The sequence below is a fragment of the Cheilinus undulatus genome, linkage group 1 (genome assembly GCF_018320785.1).
Source record: "Cheilinus undulatus linkage group 1, ASM1832078v1, whole genome shotgun sequence".
NCBI lineage: Eukaryota > Metazoa > Chordata > Actinopteri > Labriformes > Labridae > Cheilinus > Cheilinus undulatus.
The window spans coordinates 50,456,516-50,478,148 of NC_054865.1; the positions used below are offsets into that span (position 1 = coordinate 50,456,516).

Here is a 21,633-nt window from a genome sequence, read left to right on the forward strand (position 1 = left end):
TTATATGTACTATATATTACTATAAATATTACTTTTTATCTAACATGACCTTTTAGATTCACAATTTTACATTTTAATTCATATTTTGACCTTTTAAAGTCATGATTTTAAATTTATTCTGAGATTTTGACAGTTAAAACTTATGATTTACTATTTTATCTCATTCTTTGACCCTTAAAACTCATGATATTCTTTTTCCCTTGTATTTGACCCTTAAATCCCAATTTTTGGTATTATATCTCATATTTTGACTGTTCAATTTCAGGATTTACAATTTCATCTCATAATCGAACCTTTAAAACTCATGGTTGTTAATCTTATCTCATATATTTACCTGTGAAACTCAGGATTTTGGCTTCTTATCTCATATATTTGCCTTTTGTAAACATTTTTTGGGATATTAATTTTATGTTCTGACCTTTTGAACTAATACGTTTGATTTTTTATCTCAGATCTTGAGCCTTAACTTATGGACTGCTTCTATGACTTGTTTTAATCTCAAAATCATTTATCATCAGTGCTTAGTTATTTTTCATCACTGGTGAAAATGACTTTGACAGTTCACTGTTAAATTTAAACCGTGTTAGACTCTTAGGTCAGACTTAAATTCAGAATCCGGCCCCTGCTGTGATTCAGTTTGACACCTCTGGCCTAGACCAAAGACGAGAGAGATATTAAACACAGTGCATCATCCCTATTATAAAAAAAAAATCAGTTCAATATACAGGCACATCTGAAAAATAAACTCAAATATGTTTCATGTAAAAGTTCCTTTTTCCTGTGATTTAATTCAAGAAGTTGAACTTCCATATATTCTAGATTCATCTCATACAAAGTGAAATATTGGAAGAATTTTTCGTTTTCATCTTGATGGTTACGGCTTACACCTCTGATTAACAAAAATCCGCTGTCTCAAAATATTAGAACCTCAAAAATCATCAGTCCAGAAAAAGATTTCTAATACAGAAATGTTGACCTTGGCATGAAGCCGATCAGCCTGTGGCACTGCCGGGGTGTTATGAAGCCCAGGTTGCTCTGATAGCAGCCTTCAGCTCATCTGCAGTATTGAGTCTGGTGTCTCTCATCTTCCTCTTGACATTTCCTCAGAGATTCTCTACGCGGTTCATGTCAGACCAGTTGGCTGGCCAATCCAAGACAGTCACACCATGATCAGCAGACTGGTTCCTGGTAGTTTTGGCTTCACTGTGGGGAAATTGCCAAATCCCACTGGGAAATGAAATCAGTATTTTCATAAAGCCTCTCAGCAGATGGAAGCATGATGGTCTCTAAAATCTCCTGGTAGACTGCTGACGGTGTTGACAGGATGTGATAAAGCACAGTGGACCAACATCAGTCGGAACAGTCCATGTTTCTCCTTTATTTTTGTGTCTGTTGATGTAAATACTGTTGCAGCTCCTGATGACAAATCAGGAGCTTGAACAGTCGTTCCATGTCATAAGGGAAGAAATAACCACCAGCCCTTATAATCCTGTTTCAAGGGGTAAAAGAGGCTGAGTCTAACTTTCAAAAATATCATGACAAACTTTCTCTTCTTTCTCTAAAGGCATCCTTGGACTTTCATCGTGACCAAAGGGGACTCGTCCTGTGTCGCGGAGGATCATGCCGCCTATGAAGGTAGGGTTTAGTGTTTACTCTGCAGCCCATCCTGATTTCATTTACACATTTATACATGTTTTAAGTTTTCTGTGTTTGTGTTATTAGGGACCAGGGCCTCTTCAGAAGCCCGGAGCTCTTGTGTTTTTCGTTCAAGTAACAAGGAAGATTTCACCATCACCGCAAGCAGCCAATGGGTGCAAGGTAATTCTCCCACAAACATCATCAAAACACCTTTTTACAGGGGAGGACTTCACCAACACCTCTGTAGAGAGTGGGTTTGACTTTATTCACCAGCCTTTAACTGACCTTGATTCATTTATTAACCAGTGTTGGGTAGGTCAGGTCAGGTTTGGGAGCTTATGCTGGTTTGGCACTTGTCATATCAACAGTGGTCCTGTGTATTGTCCAGACTTGCGCCAGGCTCATGCTCCATTTTGCCAAGCATCCTCCCAGCTGACCCCTCCATGACGCATGTGATTGCCCTGGTTATCTGGGCACCCAGCCAGGTCTTGGGCACCCAGTATGCGTTGAGCTGGATCAGGCCCCGGGAAAGTGTGCCAGGTGTTGATTAACCCTTTATGACCTACCATACAGTAAATGTCAGAGCATATCTTTACATTTTTACATGCTGTAGTGCCGTTTTTTGGAGTATATGAATTGGCTGTACATCAATACAACCCTTAGAACCCAAATTTTAATGATATGTACTGTATGTGATAAGTCCATAGTAACAATTAAATTCCTCAAAAGTGCAAAAAACCACAAGAAAAATGAAATGCATTTTGTTCTATTATTTTTGATGTGTGTGCTTTATACTACATTTCTGCAAAAGCAGGAAGGATATTTCTAGAAGGAAACAGTACTCTGGAACACATTCAATGTATGATATGTTGGTGTTACTCCTACGCTGAGAAAACAAACTCATTAGAGCACCTTTGTGCTATTAAATACCAGGACTCTGTTCTCATTGTACAGCCTAATTTACGGCCTGTAATCTATAACTGTACAGCTGGATAATACCACTAACAGATGTAAAAAACCTTTTCCACCCTTTAAATATGCTCTCAATTTGACAACAGACAGGCAGAGGCATGCAGAATTACACAAACGCTGTTCATAATCATGTGTAATTTGAACGGCTGCACAGCTGATTCAGTGAAAACAAAACAGGAGCTTTTTAACTTAAGTTTCACCATGATGCTGATTCTGTCCTTTTCACCCAAAAATCCATCATAATGTGGTTAATTCCACGGTGTAATGCTGTTCTCTCTGCCATTTCACTAACTTAATAGGCTAGCAGCGTGTGCGTACTGACACAGCTGTGTTTACTTTCCACTGGCTCTCCGCTGCTCGCCAGCATATCAACAGGTATGACAGAAACCATGCAGGTGCTTCATGGAACTTTTTTTTTTTTTTTACTCTCTTTTTGTGGCTGCAGACAGGTAACTAATAATAAGTGACTTGAATTTTTAAACTAACACCACGGGTGGAGAAAGAAAGTAGCCTACAGATAGTTTTCTCTTTCACGTTCATAAGAAAGCTTAAAAATTAGATGATGACAAATGAATCGACCTTGTTGACGCATCACATTACATAGAAATTTGGATTGTGCTTCCAAACTGACATAAACATGTTTTTTTCCCGAAAGTGCTTCAGTATGTAATTCATGATGGCATGAATATAAACACTGTCTGAAGTTACAGATGTAATATGTCATGGTGACTTGTGACAGGCGGATGCTTCTCTGTCAGCTACACCCCAGCACCACCCAAATCCACACCCTTTCCCCTCTGCCTACTCGCTCATCGTTCATGCCACCATTCAATCCCCCCTTGTACAGTGCCTGTATAAAGTATTCACCCCCTTTAATGTCAAAGAGAAAACAGATTTCTACAAAATAACGTCATTAGTAAGAATATGTACAGTAAAATAATTGACATGCATAGATATTCACCACCTTTAAGTCAGTATTTAGTAGAGTCACCTTTGGCTGCAATCACAGCACTGAGTCTGTGTGGATAGATCAGCCTCGCACATCTGGATACTGCAATTTTACTCCATTCTTCTTCTGCTCAGGCTCTGTCAGGTTGCAACCACAAACCATTCTTTTAAAGTCCAGCCACAAATTCTCCACTGGATTGAGGTCTGGGCTTTGACTTGTCCACTCCAGAACATTCCCCTAGTTGTCTTTAAACCACATCTGTGTAGCTTTTGCTGTATGCCTTGGGTTGTTGTCTAGCTGGAAAGACTAGTCATAGGTGTCTTGGTGGTCTCTCTCACTAGTCTCCTTCATGCACGCTAACTCAGTGTGCCATATTCATTCCATTTTTTGATGATGGATTTAACTGAACTCTGGGGGATGTTCAGTGCCTTTGAAATATTTATATCCATAGCCTGACTTATTTTTTTTCAACATCTGTGTTGCTTAGAGTGTTTTTTGTCTTCATGGTGTAATGGTAGCCATGAATACTGATCAACCAGTGACTGGACCTTCCAGACACAGGTGTCTTTATACAACAAGCACTGGAGACACATTCGCTGCACTCAGGTGATCCCCATTTCACTAAATGTGAGACTACTAGCACCAATTGGCTGGACCGCTGTTGAATTGGGGGTGAATATTTATTCAGTCACTTATTTTTTTGATCTTAATTTGAAACCCTGATAACACTCCTTTTTTTAAATCAGTGGTTCTTATTCATTTGAATTATGCATCTTGGTAATGTTCTAGAAACGACTACAATGACATTCAGCTCTATCTTTGCACGTACAGAGTTAAGCAGAGGAAATCATCTTGGAGACATTATACATGACAGCACTTGAACAGTCAGTGTTATCGTGTCTAGGACAAAAAGTGATGTTTTTCTTCCCGTGTGGGGTCTTTTAGAGGTCATTATATAACCACAGGATCAAAATAACTCCACACACATGTGCAGACATTGCTAAAGACAAGCCAGCATCTAAAAATTCTCCCTGATCAGGAATGTATTATGGTCTGTGTGTCTGGTATGCAGCTGTTATTGACCCCTCCTTCTAAGTTCAAAGCTGATTCTTATTAAATGCTTCACATCTTTCATCGCTCAGCAGCACTTTCTGTCAAACTGCAGCTCTGCAGCATGCAGACAGATGCATACACTAGGAGGGCAATTAATCAAGTTTCCCATAATAATTAAAGCAGGATAATTGAGATTAAAAGATTACTGTGCCACATGCTGCATAATGAATGTTTTGTCTGTCGGTTTTGTCATTATGTGGTAAATATAAAGGGTTCATTGTTATATTTTGGCCTCAAGATATGTAAATATTTAATATATATTTGTTTTTTTCACTTATTTATTTTCATTATTGTTTGTTTTTCAAAGTGTGCAGATGCTGAGAAAGCTTTAGTTTGATAAATGCATGTTATGATGATTTCAAATTGATGAGTAATCATGATCTCATCAATTAAAACTAGGGCTGCAAGCAGCACTGAAGGGCTTTGCACTGAGAGCATGTTAATGTGTGTCGCAAAAGTTTGCAAACCATGCTCTAGCACAGCAGAGAGGCCATGTAGATCCTACCAGGACTGTCACTGAATCAGAAAAAATGAGTATATTGCACTTCATATATGTGGTAGTACTGGCTGTCAATAGTAGATGGCAGTATGCAAAGCAAAGTGTAGAAATGATCAGGGCAGAACTGATAATTATGTTAAATTTGACGAAGACAGGGTTTTTGAGTATGTTAGAGTTGTCACAGTAGCTACAGTAGGTGGCGCTACAGCAAGTCCATGAAATTAACTTCTAAATGTGTAGAGGGGCAGACCCTGGCCATACATGTGAAATGTGAGCCAAATCAGATGTTTCATATGAGAATTATGCAACTTCCTGTGAAGTGGCGTGATACTGAAATGGTCGTCATCTCCACCAAGGTGTCATTTAATCAAATATGTCAGTATTGTAGACTAATAATGAAATTTTTCCTTCAAAATCTGAGCTTGAGTTTTTGCAAAGAAACAGTTGCCTCTTTGTGTCACTTCCTGTTGCCAGTAGGGGGCGCCTTGATCAGATGTTTGCAGATGAGCATGTTCATTCTTTTGACTTGCCATGAAATTTTGAATTACACAGAATAATTTTCTCCAAATTACAACAGGATTAAGTTATTTATCACCAAAAAACAGGCATTTTTTTGACATTGAGATGAAGCTGGCTCACTTCCTGATTTAGGCATTGGTCCAGAGGCTTTATTGCAGGGGTAGCAATGACACAAATGCATGGCAGTTCTCATAGGTCTAGGTTTAAAGCAGAGCGGGGGCTGAGGGTTTAAATATTTTACAAGAGGAAAACAAAGAATTGCATTCCTGTTGGGGGCGCTGTGTTAAAAAGGGAGATCAGATGCAAGGATGTGTTCAGGTTGATTGTGGAATCATGCCTGTGATGTTTGGTGATGACTGACAAAAGCACTGAAAAGTTAGATGGAATCACTGGTGTGAGGACACTGCAAGACTTTGGCCCCCACATCACAGCCCCAACCTTTGCATGTCTACACACGTCTTAATCAGATCACTTTATTAGCCCCATGTGGGCAGTGAAATGGGAATCTACAGAGTAGATTTAATTGGAATGAGGAGATATTTCACATGTAAACAAAGCTAATGTTTGTGTGCAGGTTTCACATTTTTTTGCCTTGTTTTGAACCTAACATTAAACCCCAACATCTCCGCCCACTCCCCCACTCCATGGCAGCCAGAATTAGGACAAGAGAAGGGGAGTGCTCTTCAGTGACTCCACTATAAATGCTCTTTGACAGCCTGAGTGGACTACAAACCCAAGCACTGACACAGATTAGTGTAATTTCTTTGCTTGGCTGTCAGACCACTGAACTGTGAACTAACTGTGTGGATGTGTTCCCCACAGAGGCAGAGTGGACTGAGTGGTTCGATCGGGACGATGAGAGGGGCTCTGGAGACTGGGAGAAACTGTCAGACCTACACAAGGCCTATCCAGACCGACTGTGTAGTTCTCCTCTGGACATCCAGGTACATCTTATTTGGCTTTATACGGCACATATACTGTATGACAGCCACAGACATGCTCAGTGTGTTTACATGCAGTTAGAAAAGTCAAACAACTGTTAAATTAATCTGACTAAAACTGGGCTGTTGTTTAAGATTTGCTTTGGGCTTTTGTCAATTTGGAGTGGACAGGACAGTAGTTGGACTATAGGCGACAGAGCGAGAGTGGAGAATGAGCCGAGGCCACTCCAGCTTCCATACATGAAGTGGGCCCTAACCCCTAAGCAAGGGTCATCCAAACTTTTTTCACTTAGAGCCACTGAGAGAAAAATCTACAGATGTCCAGGCCACTTTAATAAAGCTCACCTTTATTGTGTTAAATTTAGTGAAACCAGTTCAATGGAGGTTAAGATGCTTATTGGTTAAAGAGAATAATTAGCCTACATCACAGGTTTATATTAATGGCTGCTACAAAGTAATGTCAAAATTATGTAGGGTAAAATAAGTGATTGCATAAAAATTCACCCCCTTTGAAATGACTGACCAAATTGAACAGCGGTCCAGCTAGTTAGTGCTAGTAGTCTCACAATTACTGAAATGGGGATCACCTGAGTGCAGTGAATGTGTATCAAGTGAATGTACGCCTGTGTCTGGAAGTTCCAGCCACTGGTTTATCAGTATTCCTGGCAACCATTACACCATTAAAGACAAAAGAACACTCCAAGCAACTCCATGAAAAGATTATTGAAATGCACAAGGCAGGGGATGGATACAAAAATATTTCCAAGGTACTGAACATCTCCCAGAATTCAGTTAAATCCATCATGAAGAAATGAAAGGAATATGGCACGTGTAAATTTGCCTAGATCAGACAGTCCTCACAAACTGAGTAAGTGTGCAAGAAGGAGACTAGTGAGAGAGGCCACCAAGACACCTATGACTACTCTGAAGTCAGAGACACTGCATACGACAACTGCTGCCTGGGTTGTTCACCAGTCAAAGCTTTATGGGAGAGTGGCAAAGAGAAAGCCACTGTAGAAGAAAACTCAAATCAAATCCTGACTAGAGGTCGCCAAAAGGCAAATGGGAGACTCCATGGTCCATGGCCTGATGAGATCAAAACAGTGCTTTTTGGCCATCAGACAAGATGCCAAATTTTGGCGTACACCAAACACTGCACATCACCACAAACGCACTATCACCAATGTGAAGCACGGTGGTGGCATCACCATGCTGTGGGGATGCTTCTCTGCAGCAGGCCCTGGAACGCTTGTAAAGGTAGACAGTAAAATCAGTGAGACAAAATTTTGGAAAATCCTGGTGAGCAATGTAGATGAGAAGATGTATTTTACACCAAGTCAATGACTCAAAGCATACAGTGTAAGCTACATAGTAATGGTTAAAAGACAACAAGGTGAATGTTCTGGAGTGTCTGAGTCAAAGCCCAGACCTCAATCCAATAGAGAATTTGTGTCTGGACTTGAAAAGGGCTGTTCATGCCTGATCTCCATGCAGCCTGACAGAGCTTGAGCAGTTTTGCAAAGAAGAATGGAGTAAAGTTGCAGAGTCCAGATGTTCAAGCCTGATTGAAACTGATCCACACAGACTCAGTGCTGTGATTGCAGCCAAAGGTGACTCTACTAAATACTGACTTGAAGGGTGTGAATATTTATGCAGTCACTTATTTTACTATATTTATTCTTTTTACTGTCATTACCTTGTAAAAATCTTTTTTTACTTTGACATTAAAGATGTTTTTTGTGTTTAAACAAAAAAGCCAAATTATATTGACCATGATTGATTCATGAAATCAGTGAAAGGGTAAAACGTCCAAAGGGTTGAATACTTTTCATAGGCAAAGTAGTTTTCTTTTTTCCTTTTGCATCTTATTGCATGCGGCAGTTATATCATTCAAACAGAGTTCACAGTCACATATTCAAATATGATCTTTGGTCTTTACTGAGTTTCTCTGCAGGTATGTTTTGAGTTTCATGCATGTGTGTCTGACATTCCTTTATCGTCTTGTCAAGGCTGAAACTCATGACGGCACACCGGCCAACCAGACCGGAGATGTGATCCACAAGAATGATAGGGACTACGGCTTTGTCTGTCTCAACAAAGACCAGGCGCATGGTTTCTGTCAAAACTACAGGGTTCGATTCCTCTGTGGAAAACTGGGTAATTCATCACATACTTTCAGCGTCTGTGAGTGTGTTTGTGAGGATGGTATGCACGCATTAAATCCTTCCTTCAAATGCCTTAACTTGAACATGTTAACCGCAGAACGTCAAGAATAATTGACCCCACAAGGTATATGCAGACATAAACACTGGCTGTGTTCCAGTATGTGTGCATGTGAAAAGTAGTTATGGTTGGAATGTATGGAGCTAGCATCCCAGTGCAGGGAGAAAAAAACTAAAGAGCCAACTTTACAGGCAGCTTTCCAACAAATACTGAGCTATCAAAGACCTCTGTCTGGGCTCGCCTGTCCTTGTCTGTGTAACTTTATGTAATAAGTTGAGTTCTCCACAGTTTTGGCATGATCCAGAGGTTTATTCTAAGTACAACAAATGAACTTGTGGAGGCAGGTGTTCTAGGGATATTTAAAGTCTGTGCCTCTAAGACACTGAGCCGTATAGCACGCCTGGCATTTTGGTGTACAGCGTAGGAGTCTTTCATAATTTTCCCCTGATGCAGAGGCCATTTTTCCAGCCACACACTGTTTACATATCAAATAAACTGGTGCTCCTTCAAGCATCCTAAGGAGTTTTTCCAATAAGGAGTGGCCAATAATGATGGATAGTTCAATGTGTTATTTAAAGCTTACTGTCAGTTTCTCTATATTCCATTATTTCTGTCTCTATGCCGCCTCTAGTTCGCCCACAGGCATCCATTTCCATCGACATGTCGTCCAATAGCAGCATCCTGGAGCTTGCTGACCAACCACAGGGCTGGGGGCCCTCAGATCGGGTAGTGGTGGCCAGTACTGACTACTCCATGCACCAGACAGAAGAGTTCACCCTGCTACCTTGCCCCACCTGCACACCCAACCAGATCAAGGTTCAAGGTGAGAGAAGCACAGTTTTTAATGCAGGGCTGCAGCAACAGTAATGGAAATGTGGTTTAAGGGGTCTGCTATGACCAAGACCATGGCACTGTAGTGCTGAATCAGTTTGAACTGTTAGCACAGGTAATAGCTTGAAAACAGGTGACAATGCAGAATTAGGCTACAAAAACTTGCAGTTAAAATTATACTGGGCTTTTAATTTGGCAGACGTATATTTCCTGAAATGCTATGTACATGCAACAGTAAAGTAGGTGGCAAAAAATGCACCTTAAGCCTGGTTACAACACAAAAGATAGTTTTGATACAACCAAACTTTAAACATCTACTATTTCCATTACTTTTTCCATGTGTTGAATAGAAACTTTATGCAGAGTGGATCAGATTGCCCTCCATGGTTTTTCTATATTTTGCCTCATTCATTTTACTCTTCACCTTTACAAGCCTTCCAGGGCCGGCTACTGAGAAGCATCCCCACAGCATGATGCTGCCACCATTGTGCTTCACAGTGAGGATGGTGTGTTTGTGGTGATTTTTCTTTGCCACTCTCCCAGAAAACTTTGACTGGTGAAGAACCCAAGCAACAGTTGTTGTATGCAGAGTCTCTCTCATCTCAGCAGCTGAAGCTGGTAATTCCTTCAGAGTAGCCCTCGGTGTCTTCGTGGCCTCTCTCACTAGTCTCCTTCTTGCACGCTCACTCAGTTTGTGAGGGCGGGCTGATCTAGGCAGATTTAAACATGTGACATAGATGTTCAGTGCCTTGGAAACTTTTTTTTGTATCCATCTCCTGACTTATACTTTTCAATGACCTTTTCGTTGAGTTGCTTGGAACGTTCTTTTGTCTTCAGGGTGTAATGGTTGCCAGGAATACTGAAAAACCAGTTACTGGACCTTCCAGACATGGGAGTTCTTGTACTACAAACACTTGAGACACATTCACTGGTGATCCCCATTTCAGTAATTGTGAGACTACTAGCACTATTGAATCAGGTCAGTCTCTTTAAAGGGGTGAATATTTATACAATTACTTATTTTAAATCACATATTTTTGTTTCATTGACATTACTTTATAGAGATCCGTTTTCAATTTGACTTTTAAAGAGGTTTTTTTTGTCTAAAAGCCAAATTATGTTGATTATGATTGATTTATAAAATCAGTAAAAGGGTCGAACATCCAAGGGCGTGAAAACTCTTTGTAGCCACTGTAAATATTCATAAACATATGCAGGTTTATGGCTGAAAAAAGGGGTCTTTAGGTTTAGTTCCTCTTTAAATGTTTATTGACAAGAGTTGCATGAGTGTTTTTAACCTTTTATTTGTTTACACTGCCCATCCCTGTGTAAGGTCTTTAAATAACTTCTGCTTTTAAAAGTAGATCTCAACAATCATGAAATGGTTTAGAGGTAAAATTCCCCATTCTTTCTAAAATTCCTGACTTTGCCTGTGTAAAGTGATGCGTCCTTTTATAGCCGTCCCTTTCTGACAAAGATTTGCACACAAAACAGTCTATTTGCATTTAGTCTGTTTGGGATTAAGACTTAGAGCTGTGGATGTTCTCAAATCTCCGTCTGGCATTGCTCTTCCTCTGCATCATGAGATGCCCCCCTACCCATGCTCCCCCTCTGTCGTTTATTTGAGTCCTTCACATCTTTGAGTTCAGTAATCCAGAGAGGAAATCCTATTTTTTTGTGAGCCCCTGGCTGCCTCTCACAGCTTTTATCACTCACTCCTGACGTTGATCCGTTTCATTAATTCCTGCAAGCGTGCCACTTCGTATGAGCGTTTATGTGTTTGAAGGATAATCAAGTCGACTCCCAAGCCACAGGGGTTATGCACAAACAGGGAGGGTGTGTTGTTTTTCTTAGGTTGTCGTGTGGAGATGGCTGTGAGATGAAGACTGATGGCTCGGTTTTATTATCAGTTTGACTCCAGCTCTGATGCCTGGGTTGTACATGTTGAGTTATTGGCAGTCTTAAATGGTATAAATGATGATGAGTGTGGAAGATAGCTGCTGTTGAGAGCAGTGAGTGCCAAACAACATTTGCCAATTAAGGCGGTAGCTGGCTTGTTGGATAGTGGAGGGATGCCCAATATTATCAGTATAGGTATCAGCAGACATGAGATTAAAAAGTTAATTATCAGTATTGGCAGATAAGAAAATTGTCCATTCTTTAGCTTTAGCTTTAGTTCAGTCAGGACCAGCGAGGATTTGCAGCTTATAAGTTCTCTTTATTAGTTGTTATTAATTTGCTGTCATAGCCGTTATCTATATTTGGCGGTGTGGCTGTTCTGGGATCCTCCTGCACTCCCATAAGCCTGTGTTGAAAGCATTGAGCAGGAACAGCACATTTCCTGTGCCTACAAGGAAAACCTGAGGCAGGGAGAGAAGCAGCAATAAAGCCAGAGTGGAGCAGGCATCATTGACAACAGAATGAGACTGATGAAATAAGGTAAAGCATAGAGGAGGAGCTGGGGTGGAGGAGGGTTGCAAAATCAGCTGTCAGAGAGAACAGCAGAGCATAGCCAGGCTAGAGCAGTTTAAATATGGCAGCACGAGTGCAATCAGGCATAGCGTGCTTAGAGCGAATCAGCTGGCTGTCAGCTGATGAGGGCTCGCATGAGATCAGCTGATCTCAATTATGGCAGCGTTTGACTTTGTGGCCTGCCACAACTAACGCTTTATGCTTGATGTGTGAAATACAAAGTTTAAAAGCATGCCACCAGGGGGCCTTTAACCAAAACAAGAACACAGTGTGACGAGTTAAGATCAGCATATGAACATTAAGTCAGATTATGTTCTGGTATTCAGGGCTCTGAAACGTCTTCCAGATGGCATCAGAGAAACTGAAGGTGGTTGAAGGGGTGATTAACATCCTTCGTGATGCAGCTGGCTCTAGGATGTGGTAGGAGAAGAGGAGCAGCTTTGCAGACAGATTAGTTCCTGGACAGACCTGATGCTGAAGGATCTTCTCTAACATCTGGATCCCAGAACAGCCCAAGGCTCCTATTTAGTTATTCAGTGCCTATAAACAGTATTCACCCCTTTAAATGCTTTTATTGATTTTACAAATCTACAGTCAATATATTTTTGACATTAAATTACAAAAATAAACCCCTTTAATGTCAAAGTGAAAACAGATTTCTTTGAGGAAATGTAAATTACTTTTCATTACTTTTGTTTAATTGATATTGGGTGGGCAATCGTGATAGATTTATAAGATCATTTAAAGAGTAAAACATCCTTGGAGTTGAATTCTTTTGTAGGCAGTGTAACTCTAGCTCAACTTAACTGTGCGTGTAAATGTCTGACTGTTTCATTAATTAAATTTCTCACACTTTTGCCCATAAATCAAAGCAGACGGAGAATGCAGTAAGTCTTTAAAAGTAATCTATTTCCTCTCTGCTCTGGTGATATGGACGGCAAAAAAGAAACGCTGAACTTCAGACGGCTCTTCAGGCTGATTAGCTTCACGCATCAGCAGACCCACAGCCAGTCTAGTGGAAGAAGGGTTCTTTATTTCCAAAAGAGTCGACCCTTTAGCGGTTTCTACCCTCATTTTTTGAAACGGATTCTGAGCTTCAAATGATGCACAGCTGTGTTACATGAGCAGGTTCTCAACCCAATCATCAATGGAAGGAAAATCACAAAAGTGATGTTTTTAACAGGACAGAGGCTTCAGTTTGGTTTGTTGGTTGTCATGACATAAAAGTAACCTGACACACCAGACAGACTGATTCACATATCCATGGCATGGGACACATTTAAAATCCATCTTACCAACGCCCCATGGACATGTTTGGGAAGGACAGAACCTTTAAGAAAGAAACTTAGAGGAGAATTTGACAATGGATGTTAGTGTCAGTGTGGGATATGAATCAATCGTGCCCAGTGTGAAAATGCCCTTGATGTTTAGTTACTTTGCCCGGGGGGTTCTCAACCTTTTCAGCCCCCAACCCCCAAAATAAAGGCGCCATGGACCGGGGACCCCCGCTGTACCTGAAGGTAGTTAACACAGCCATGTACAACCAGGAATAGTCATGCACAGACAAGGCTGTCGATAAGGGGGGATAAATTGGGGATCTTTTTGGGGCCCTGCCAAACTGGGGTCAGCAAAATCATGGTCCACTGTAAAGTTAAGCTGTGGTATCCATATTTTGTATTTAACCTGAAAAATAAGCATTCTTATCAAAGAAAAAAAAAACTTCTTTCATTCATTTGTTCAGTAAATAGCCTTTTAAAAATTTAAATCCCTTTAATGAATAAGAGAATGGGTTAAAATTGGTTAAAATGGGTTATTAATGTCAAAAGATTGTGGAAAATGTGATGAAATTGGATTTTGAAAGTAGCAAAAATGGGTTTAAGTAGCAAAAACTGGCAGAAATAGCGGGAAAAGGGAATAAAAAGTTGCTGGACTGGCTTTAAATTGGCAAAAAATGGGAGGAAATCTGGTGAAATTGGATCAAAAAATTATATAAGCTGGCAAAAAAGGGTTAATAGAGAGAAATGTAGGCAGAAATGAGTTAAACTGGCAAAAATGGGCTTCAAATAGCTAAATGTGAGTGTAAAAAGTGGTTGATAGTGGCAATAATGGGTCAATGGAGGCAACATCGGGTGTAAAATGGCAAGAATTGGTTTAGAAGTGGCAAAAATAGGCAGAAAAATGTGGCGGAAATGGTTTAAATTTGACAAAAGTCATTTTTAAGTGGCAAAAATGTGTTAGAATCGGTAAAATTGGTGGGAAAAATATGATGAAAATTGGTTAAAATCTGGCAATATTGGTGTAAAGTGGCAACGGTGTAATTTAAAACTATTCTTAGGTTTTTTTGGGGGGGGGGGTATCTGGAGCCCCCTCTTATTGTCTTACGACCCTCAAGGGGATCCTGACCCCAACGTTAAGAACCACTGGCTTAGCCCTTGATCTAATGAGTGTATTTGTGTTTTCAGGTAAGGCCAAGTTCGTTCACATTGGCGAGGAGGTGGACGGCGTGGATATGAGAGCGGAGGTGGGCTTACTGACTCGTAACATCGTGCTCCGTGGGGAGATGCAGCCTGGCTGCTATGCTAACGAAGCCTGCAAGTTCTTCGACTTTGACACTTTTGGAGGACATTTGAAGGTACAGTGTTGTCAATAGTTACACAACAATGTCTTTGCTCAAGTTAATACTTGAATTAAAGCTTATTAATTAACTGTGGACTGGCTGTTAGCCACCCTTCGCACAGAAGTAATTTGATCACAGATTTATAATTAGAATGAAAAATGAATCAGGTACAACCTCTGGATAAAACCTGATCCACCAGCCTTTGGCTGACTCAGCTGAAGATAAAAAGGGAGAGGAGAGCACAACAAAGGAGGAGACTGACGGAGAGGTTGTGGTTATATTTGTCTCTCTCTCCTCAGGGCATGCTATCATATCCTATGATGATTTCCATTGCTGGCTCATGTTACATATTTCTCATGCACGGTCGTGTGTGCAGCACGTACAAGCAGGAAAAGCAAAGGCTCAGTAAAGCCCTTCAAAATGATCGCCTGAGAGCACTCTCCTCTCTTGACAGATGTGTTTTTCTATCGTGTTAAAAGCTGACAGCCTTTTCTCGATGCCTGTTATTTTATATCCAAATAACACTGAAGCTCATTAAAATGTTGACAGGCGCCTCCTGATGTTGTGCAAAAGGGTTTCTGGTTTGTTTGTGGAACAAATGTGCTTTTCAACACTGTGTCCCTCTGCTCACTGATGCCTTCTTTTCACTGCCGGATCCATCTGTCCTCTTTGTTATTCACCGTATCGACTCTGTGGTCATGCTAAAGCATGCCTTCATCGATACTTTCCTACATTTAATCTTCTCATCCCTCATCCTACATCCATCCTATTTGCTGCTTCATGTTTTCATGCTCTTTGCCAGCATGGTGCATTACTTTCAAAAGTAACTCACTACGTTACTGCGTGACATACAAGAAAATTAACTCATGACACTAGAGCTGAATGGTTTTGGGAAAAGGAACATTGCACTATTTCTTTGGGATCACATTCATGCTGTAGACTAGCTGTATATGTGGCCACTACAGTAGCACTGTGAAGAGGTGCTGCTGATAGCAGAAATACACTCACTTAAGATCAGCATTGCATAACTGACTGCCCTGGTTGCAGCTTGAATCCGGTCATCTGATCATGTTGCCTGCGATTAAGTTCCTCAAGTTGCAGTGAAATGATGGGGAAAATCTCATTTTGATAGGCTATAATGAAAACAAATCATAATTATTTTTATCTCTGATTCTGTTGGGATTTTCATGGACAGGATCTTGAGGCTCTTTCATGTTGAGAAAGAACTTCTCTCTCTGCATGTTTTTCTGGGTATTCAGATGTTTCTTACAGATTTCTTCACTGAAATGATTTTACTGTCATCATCAGGTGGAGAAAGGCTTCAGGTCGGTTCATATATCTGGGATGGAGCTGCAGCATATGGGCCAGCAGACCATGGGACACTATCCTGTCCATTTCCATATGAATGGAGACATAGATGAGAAGGGCGGCTATGATCCCCCCACCTTCGTCACTGATTTATCTATCCACCACTCCTTCTCCCGCTGTGTAACCATTCACGGCTCCAATGGGCTTTTGGTCAGCATTTTCTTCACTTTTTAAATCTTTGACATTTTTATTCAAAACTTTTTGTCTGTATTTAAGAAAGTTAACTTGTCTGCTTCCTTCCAGGTAAAGGACGTGGTTGGCTACGACACGCTGGGCCACTGTTTCTTCACGGAAGATGGTCCAGAGGAGAGGAACACGTTTGATCACTGCCTGGGTCTGATGGTGCGAGCTGGGACTCTGCTGCCTTCAGACCGAGACAGCAAAATGTGTAGAGACATCACCGAAGGATCATACCCGGGATATGTACCCAACCCACGCCAGGACTGCAGGTAAACACGCAATATGCATGTGACGTCAAGTCTAGTTTCTGCTGTCCCAGCCGCTGAGTGGAAGAAAGTTTATACTGGTGATAGAAATCAGTAGGGAAAAAGTGGTAAATGGTTTTATATCGGCTGAAAAGTGCCACCTTTCTTGATGATCTTTACTGTGGTCAAGGCCAAAGGTCAGTTTTGGATGCTCATGGTCTTGGGGCCCTCTATGGGGTACTGGAAATCACAGCACAGACTCAGAAACACTTCTAGAAATCATTGTCTGTCAACACAGTTGGCTGTGCCATCCACAAATAACTGTTAAAGCTGTATGCAAAGAAGAAGACAAATGAGAACAAGATGCAGAAAGGCCACCATCTTCTCCTGGGCCAATGCTGGACTGAGGCCAAATGGAAAACTGTTCTGTGGTCGGATCAATCAAAATTTGAAATTCTTTTCTGAAACCATGGACACTATGTCCTGTGGACTGAAGAGGAGAGGGACCATTTAGTTTGTTTTCAGTCCTAAAGCCTACATCTCTGATGGTATGGGGTTGCATAAGCAGCTATGGCGTGGGCAGCTTACACATCTGGACTATCAATATCACTATCAATGCTGAACAGTAGATAGAGGTTTAAGAGCAACACATGCTTCCAGACATGTTAACCCTCATACCACAACCATCACAACAGCATGGCTTCACAGTAGAAGAGTCTGGGTGCTGAACTGGCCTGCCTGCAGTCCAGACCTTCAGACCAATAGAAAACACTTAAGCCTACGCCGCCGTCGCGACACCGTCGTTGACCATTCGGAACGCGTCGCTCTACAATTCACCGCCACACTGCTAGGGGGGTGGGGCTGTGTGTGTGTATGTGTGTGTGTGGTTTCAGAGGGGTCACATCTGAATCCTTGTTTATCTTCCGGTCACAGTAAACAACAGTGACCGAGGTGGAGTGGGTGTGTTATTCTCTCTTCGACTTGATCCATCCTTGAAACACTCACACCGGTCCACAAAAACTTTAAAAATGGCGATGTTGCAGGAAGAAAGTCCAGAAGAAGCAACTGCTGGAAATGACGTTTTGAGCAGACCAATCACAAACCTTGTGGTCCGCGTCCCCGCGACGCGTAGTTAGGATTTTTTGGAGGTGCGCATCAGGCTACGGTGTAGGGGTCCTTGTCGACGCAGAGGGTTACACGTAGCTACGCCGTCGACGTGACGCAGAAGCATAAATCAGGCTTTAGAAAGTCAAAAAAGGAATAACTGGCAAACACCTAGGACTGATGAGCAGCTAGAATCCAACATGAGAAAGAATGGGACAATATTCCTCTCCCAAAATTTAAACAACTGGTCTCCTCACTTCCCAGACATTTACAGACTGTTGTTAAGGAAGTGGGGATGCTGCACAATAGTAAACATGGCCCTGTCCCTTCTTTTTTGAGATGTGTTGCTGCCACTAAATTCAAAATGAGCTAATATTTTTCATGAAATGGTATAACGTGTCAGTTTCAACATCTGATATATTGTTTATATTTTATTGTGAATAAAGTGTGGCTTTATGAGATTGGAAAATCATTGCAATTAGTTTTTTTTTGTTTTATTTTAAACATTGCCCCAACTATTTGGGAACTGTTTGTTTTTAATCACTGAAAGACAAAGCTCATTGTTTTTGTTGCTCCAGAAGTGAGACCCTCTCGTTGCTGCCGTCATGTTTATTTTGCTGATGCGTCACTTGGCTTATACGTCATCTGTGCAGGTCGTCAGCTGCTGTCAGAAAACAGGACACAGTTTTACATGCAACAGTGTTCTATTTTCTTTGACTTTACCAGGAAACACAATAAGATTTCTCAAAAATGGAATAAGTGTTGATCCAGGTTTCTAGAACCAGGATATGATGTTCGCATGTGGATACAAAAAACAGGATACTTCCAAATGGGGATACTCACGTCCATGTAAACAGGTTCACTTTAAGAGCCTGTTAATATAAATGCTACTTCTAATGAGCCTTTTTTTTCCAATTTGTCTGGATCAGTGCACCCTCCTGATTTCTAAATCTCAGCATAAATTACACAGCAGCTCAAAATCCCCATTTAATCAAACTCAAATGCACTCTAAATCTTCTTCACTTTAGATTTATGTTGATCAGTGTCTTAACAGATTTTTGGCTCACCCTTAGGGCTCCTCCCGTGTCGTTCTCCATCACTTGTGAGTTGTGTGTTTGTCAAATTTAAAAGCTCAGACAAGAACAGTAAATTCAGTCCACATCTGGAGGAGACTGGAGACATGTGGGCTTCATGAGGAGAAGGAATGAGGCCAGATGAGCTTTTATAATGAATGTGTGTCACTGTGGCTTTCCCGTACAGTTCTCATTTTGAAAACAATAATCCAGCATTGCTCACATCATCCTGCCACGAGAGAGGATAATTTTTCTGTTGTTGTTGTTTCACTTGCTTGTGGCAGGTGCAGCTGTGTAAATTTTGTCTCAAGTATCAGTTCAACTTCTTTGGTCTGCGGAGATTCCTGCAGGAAATTTACAAGTTAAAGTGGAAGCTGATTTGTAGTTTTTATTCATGGCAGAGCTGACAGGAAGCATTGCCACATGCCAGGCTGCGTTGCTGTGAGATGATTAGGCCACAGGTAGCATAGCAGAAGTCACGCTGTTGTCTGACCTCTGATGTCACCTCTGATAGCATTCATTGCAATTATACCTAAAGGAAAGCACTGAGTAGGCATGAAATTGACAGAGCTGTGAAGTTTGGCAATGTTTTAACTGTTTGGCTGGACTGGTCAGCTGATAGCTATCTTGTTGGGATAGCCAACTGGAAGGAAGTCCAATATCAACTCAGATGCAGAGGATCATATTCCTACTTAGTGTTGTGAAGGTAGTCATACTTCCATCAATGAATCGAATATCCCAGGTATTCCAAGATGGAATGGAATGAATCATACAGGTGGAACTAATGAATCAGGTAGAAGGACTGTAAAAAGTCAGACGGATCAGAGAAACAGAATTGAATGAATCAGACAAAATGGAATGATTCTGATAGAATGGAATGAATTGACTCAGACAGAATGGACAAAATCATACAGACAGAACTTATGAATCAGGGAGGAAGAATGGAATAAGTCAGATAGACAGAATAGAATGAGACAGAAAAAATGGAATGAGTCAGATAGAATGGAATGGAATGACTCAGACAGAATGGACGAAATCATACAGACAGAACTTATGAATCAGGGAGGAAGAATGGAATAAGTCAGATAGACAGAATAGAATGAGTCAGATAGAATGGAGTCAGACAGAATGGACAAAATCATACAGACAGAACTTGTGAATCAGGGAGGAAGAATGGAATAAGTCAGATAGACAGAATAGAATGAGTCAGAAAAAATGGAATGAGTCAGATAGAATGGAATGGAATGACTCAGACAGAATGGACGAAATCATACAGACAGAACTTATGAATCAGGGAGGAAGAATGGAATAAGTCAGATAGACAGAATAGAATGAGTCAGACAAAATGGAATGAGTCAGATAGAATGGAATGGAGAGATTTAGACAGATATAATGGAATGAATCATACAGGTGAACTCATGAATCAGGTAGAAGGACTGTAAAAAGTCAGATGGACAGAATGGAAGGAATCAGAGACACAGAATGGAATGACTCAGACCAAATGGAATGAGTCCGAACAGAATTTGTGAATCAGGAAGGAAGGAAAATAAATGAGTCAGACAGAATGGAATGAAGTGAATCAGACAGAGAAGAATAAGTCAGGCAGGCCAAGTGGGATAAAAGACTTAATACCTACAGATTTTGTTCCAACATGTCTGTTGTCATCACCTAAAGTTGGTCTAATCTCCCTCAGTTACTGTTACAATGCACTGTCCACTGTGTTTTATTTTATTTACCCCTACTTCAATGGCTCCATAAATCCACTAATACTTTCTCTCTGACTATCTTCCACTTGATAGTGCAACTTCAACTTTCTGGATCGCCAACCCTAGTAACAACCTCATCAACTGTGCTGCTGCAGGCTCAGAGGTGAGTTTCCACCGCCTGTTTTTCTTTCCTTTTTTTTTCTTTTGATCTATCTCATTACGGGTTTGCCAGGTTAGATTAATGGATGTGTGCTCCTATTAACTTCAGACTCAGGCAGACAACAGATGGTGCCACTGCCTCAATCTCACTATAACGCAGTGCCTATTATGATTACACTTCAGGGAAATCACAAGAATATGTGAGCTGGAAATGGGAATCTTTTTGTCCTCGATGTAATCACTAATTTAATTTGCATTCCTGAGGAGAACAACAGAAAACAGACCGGCTGACACGCTGTTTAGGGCAAAGGAGTTATGTGTGACAAGGCTGCCAAATCATTACATTTTTAATGTCTGTTAATAAAAATGGATTGCAGTTTTTAATTGCATTTTTTTAGTTTTTCTTTTGGTGTCCATATTGACTTTGTTTAATGAATAGTTCTCAGTGTTCACTAGTGAATCAAACGAAGTTTAAGAGATGCGTTTTATGGTGTTTATTGAGTGCATGTACAAAATGACTCACTGACGCCCAGTGATCCCTGGTTAAGGTGAAAGCATTTACACTTTTCAGGAATTCACATTTAGCTGCTTTCTCTGCACAAGTAACCCAGATAAGGTTAACAATAAAGATAAGAAATTTTCTCAACATGCTGTTCTTGATTTTATGATTATGATTTTATTTTGGAATTTAATCTTTTTAAGCTAAGACACTTCCTTTGTGAACAAAAACACAAGGCTTTCAAAGCATTTACCAAAAAAGAAAAAGAAACAGATCATTTTTGTGCCTTTTATGCCTTTAGTGATAGAGGAGGACAGTGGATAGAGTCAGAAACAGGGATGAGAGAGTGGAAAATAAAACATGGTAAAGGAGCCATAGGCCGCACCAGGTGCAGCAGACCACAGAGACCTCCACTCAACTAACAGAGGGCTGAGCTGACTGACATCTCCTGTAGCTAATATACTTACTTCTGTCAATAACCTCCCACAACCCCACTTCAAGAATACCAAATGCTCCCTCTAACAT

The 21,633-nt window shown here is 40.8% G+C and overlaps 1 protein-coding gene across 1 annotated transcript in view; it reads left to right on the plus strand.

Moving 5' to 3' along the window:
• Window positions 1-21,633, plus strand: part of LOC121513444 (cell migration inducing hyaluronidase 1) — an 82,512-nt gene that overhangs the window by 41,696 nt on the left and 19,183 nt on the right. The window contains exons 7-15 of the mRNA XM_041793215.1: window positions 1,565-1,635; window positions 1,723-1,818; window positions 6,513-6,634; window positions 8,641-8,788; window positions 9,486-9,677; window positions 14,620-14,789; window positions 16,083-16,292; window positions 16,386-16,591; window positions 20,544-20,613. Coding sequence (XP_041649149.1) covers window positions 1,565-1,635; window positions 1,723-1,818; window positions 6,513-6,634; window positions 8,641-8,788; window positions 9,486-9,677; window positions 14,620-14,789; window positions 16,083-16,292; window positions 16,386-16,591; window positions 20,544-20,613 — 1,285 coding nt within the window. The remainder of the gene's footprint in view (window positions 1-1,564; window positions 1,636-1,722; window positions 1,819-6,512; window positions 6,635-8,640; window positions 8,789-9,485; window positions 9,678-14,619; window positions 14,790-16,082; window positions 16,293-16,385; window positions 16,592-20,543; window positions 20,614-21,633) is intronic.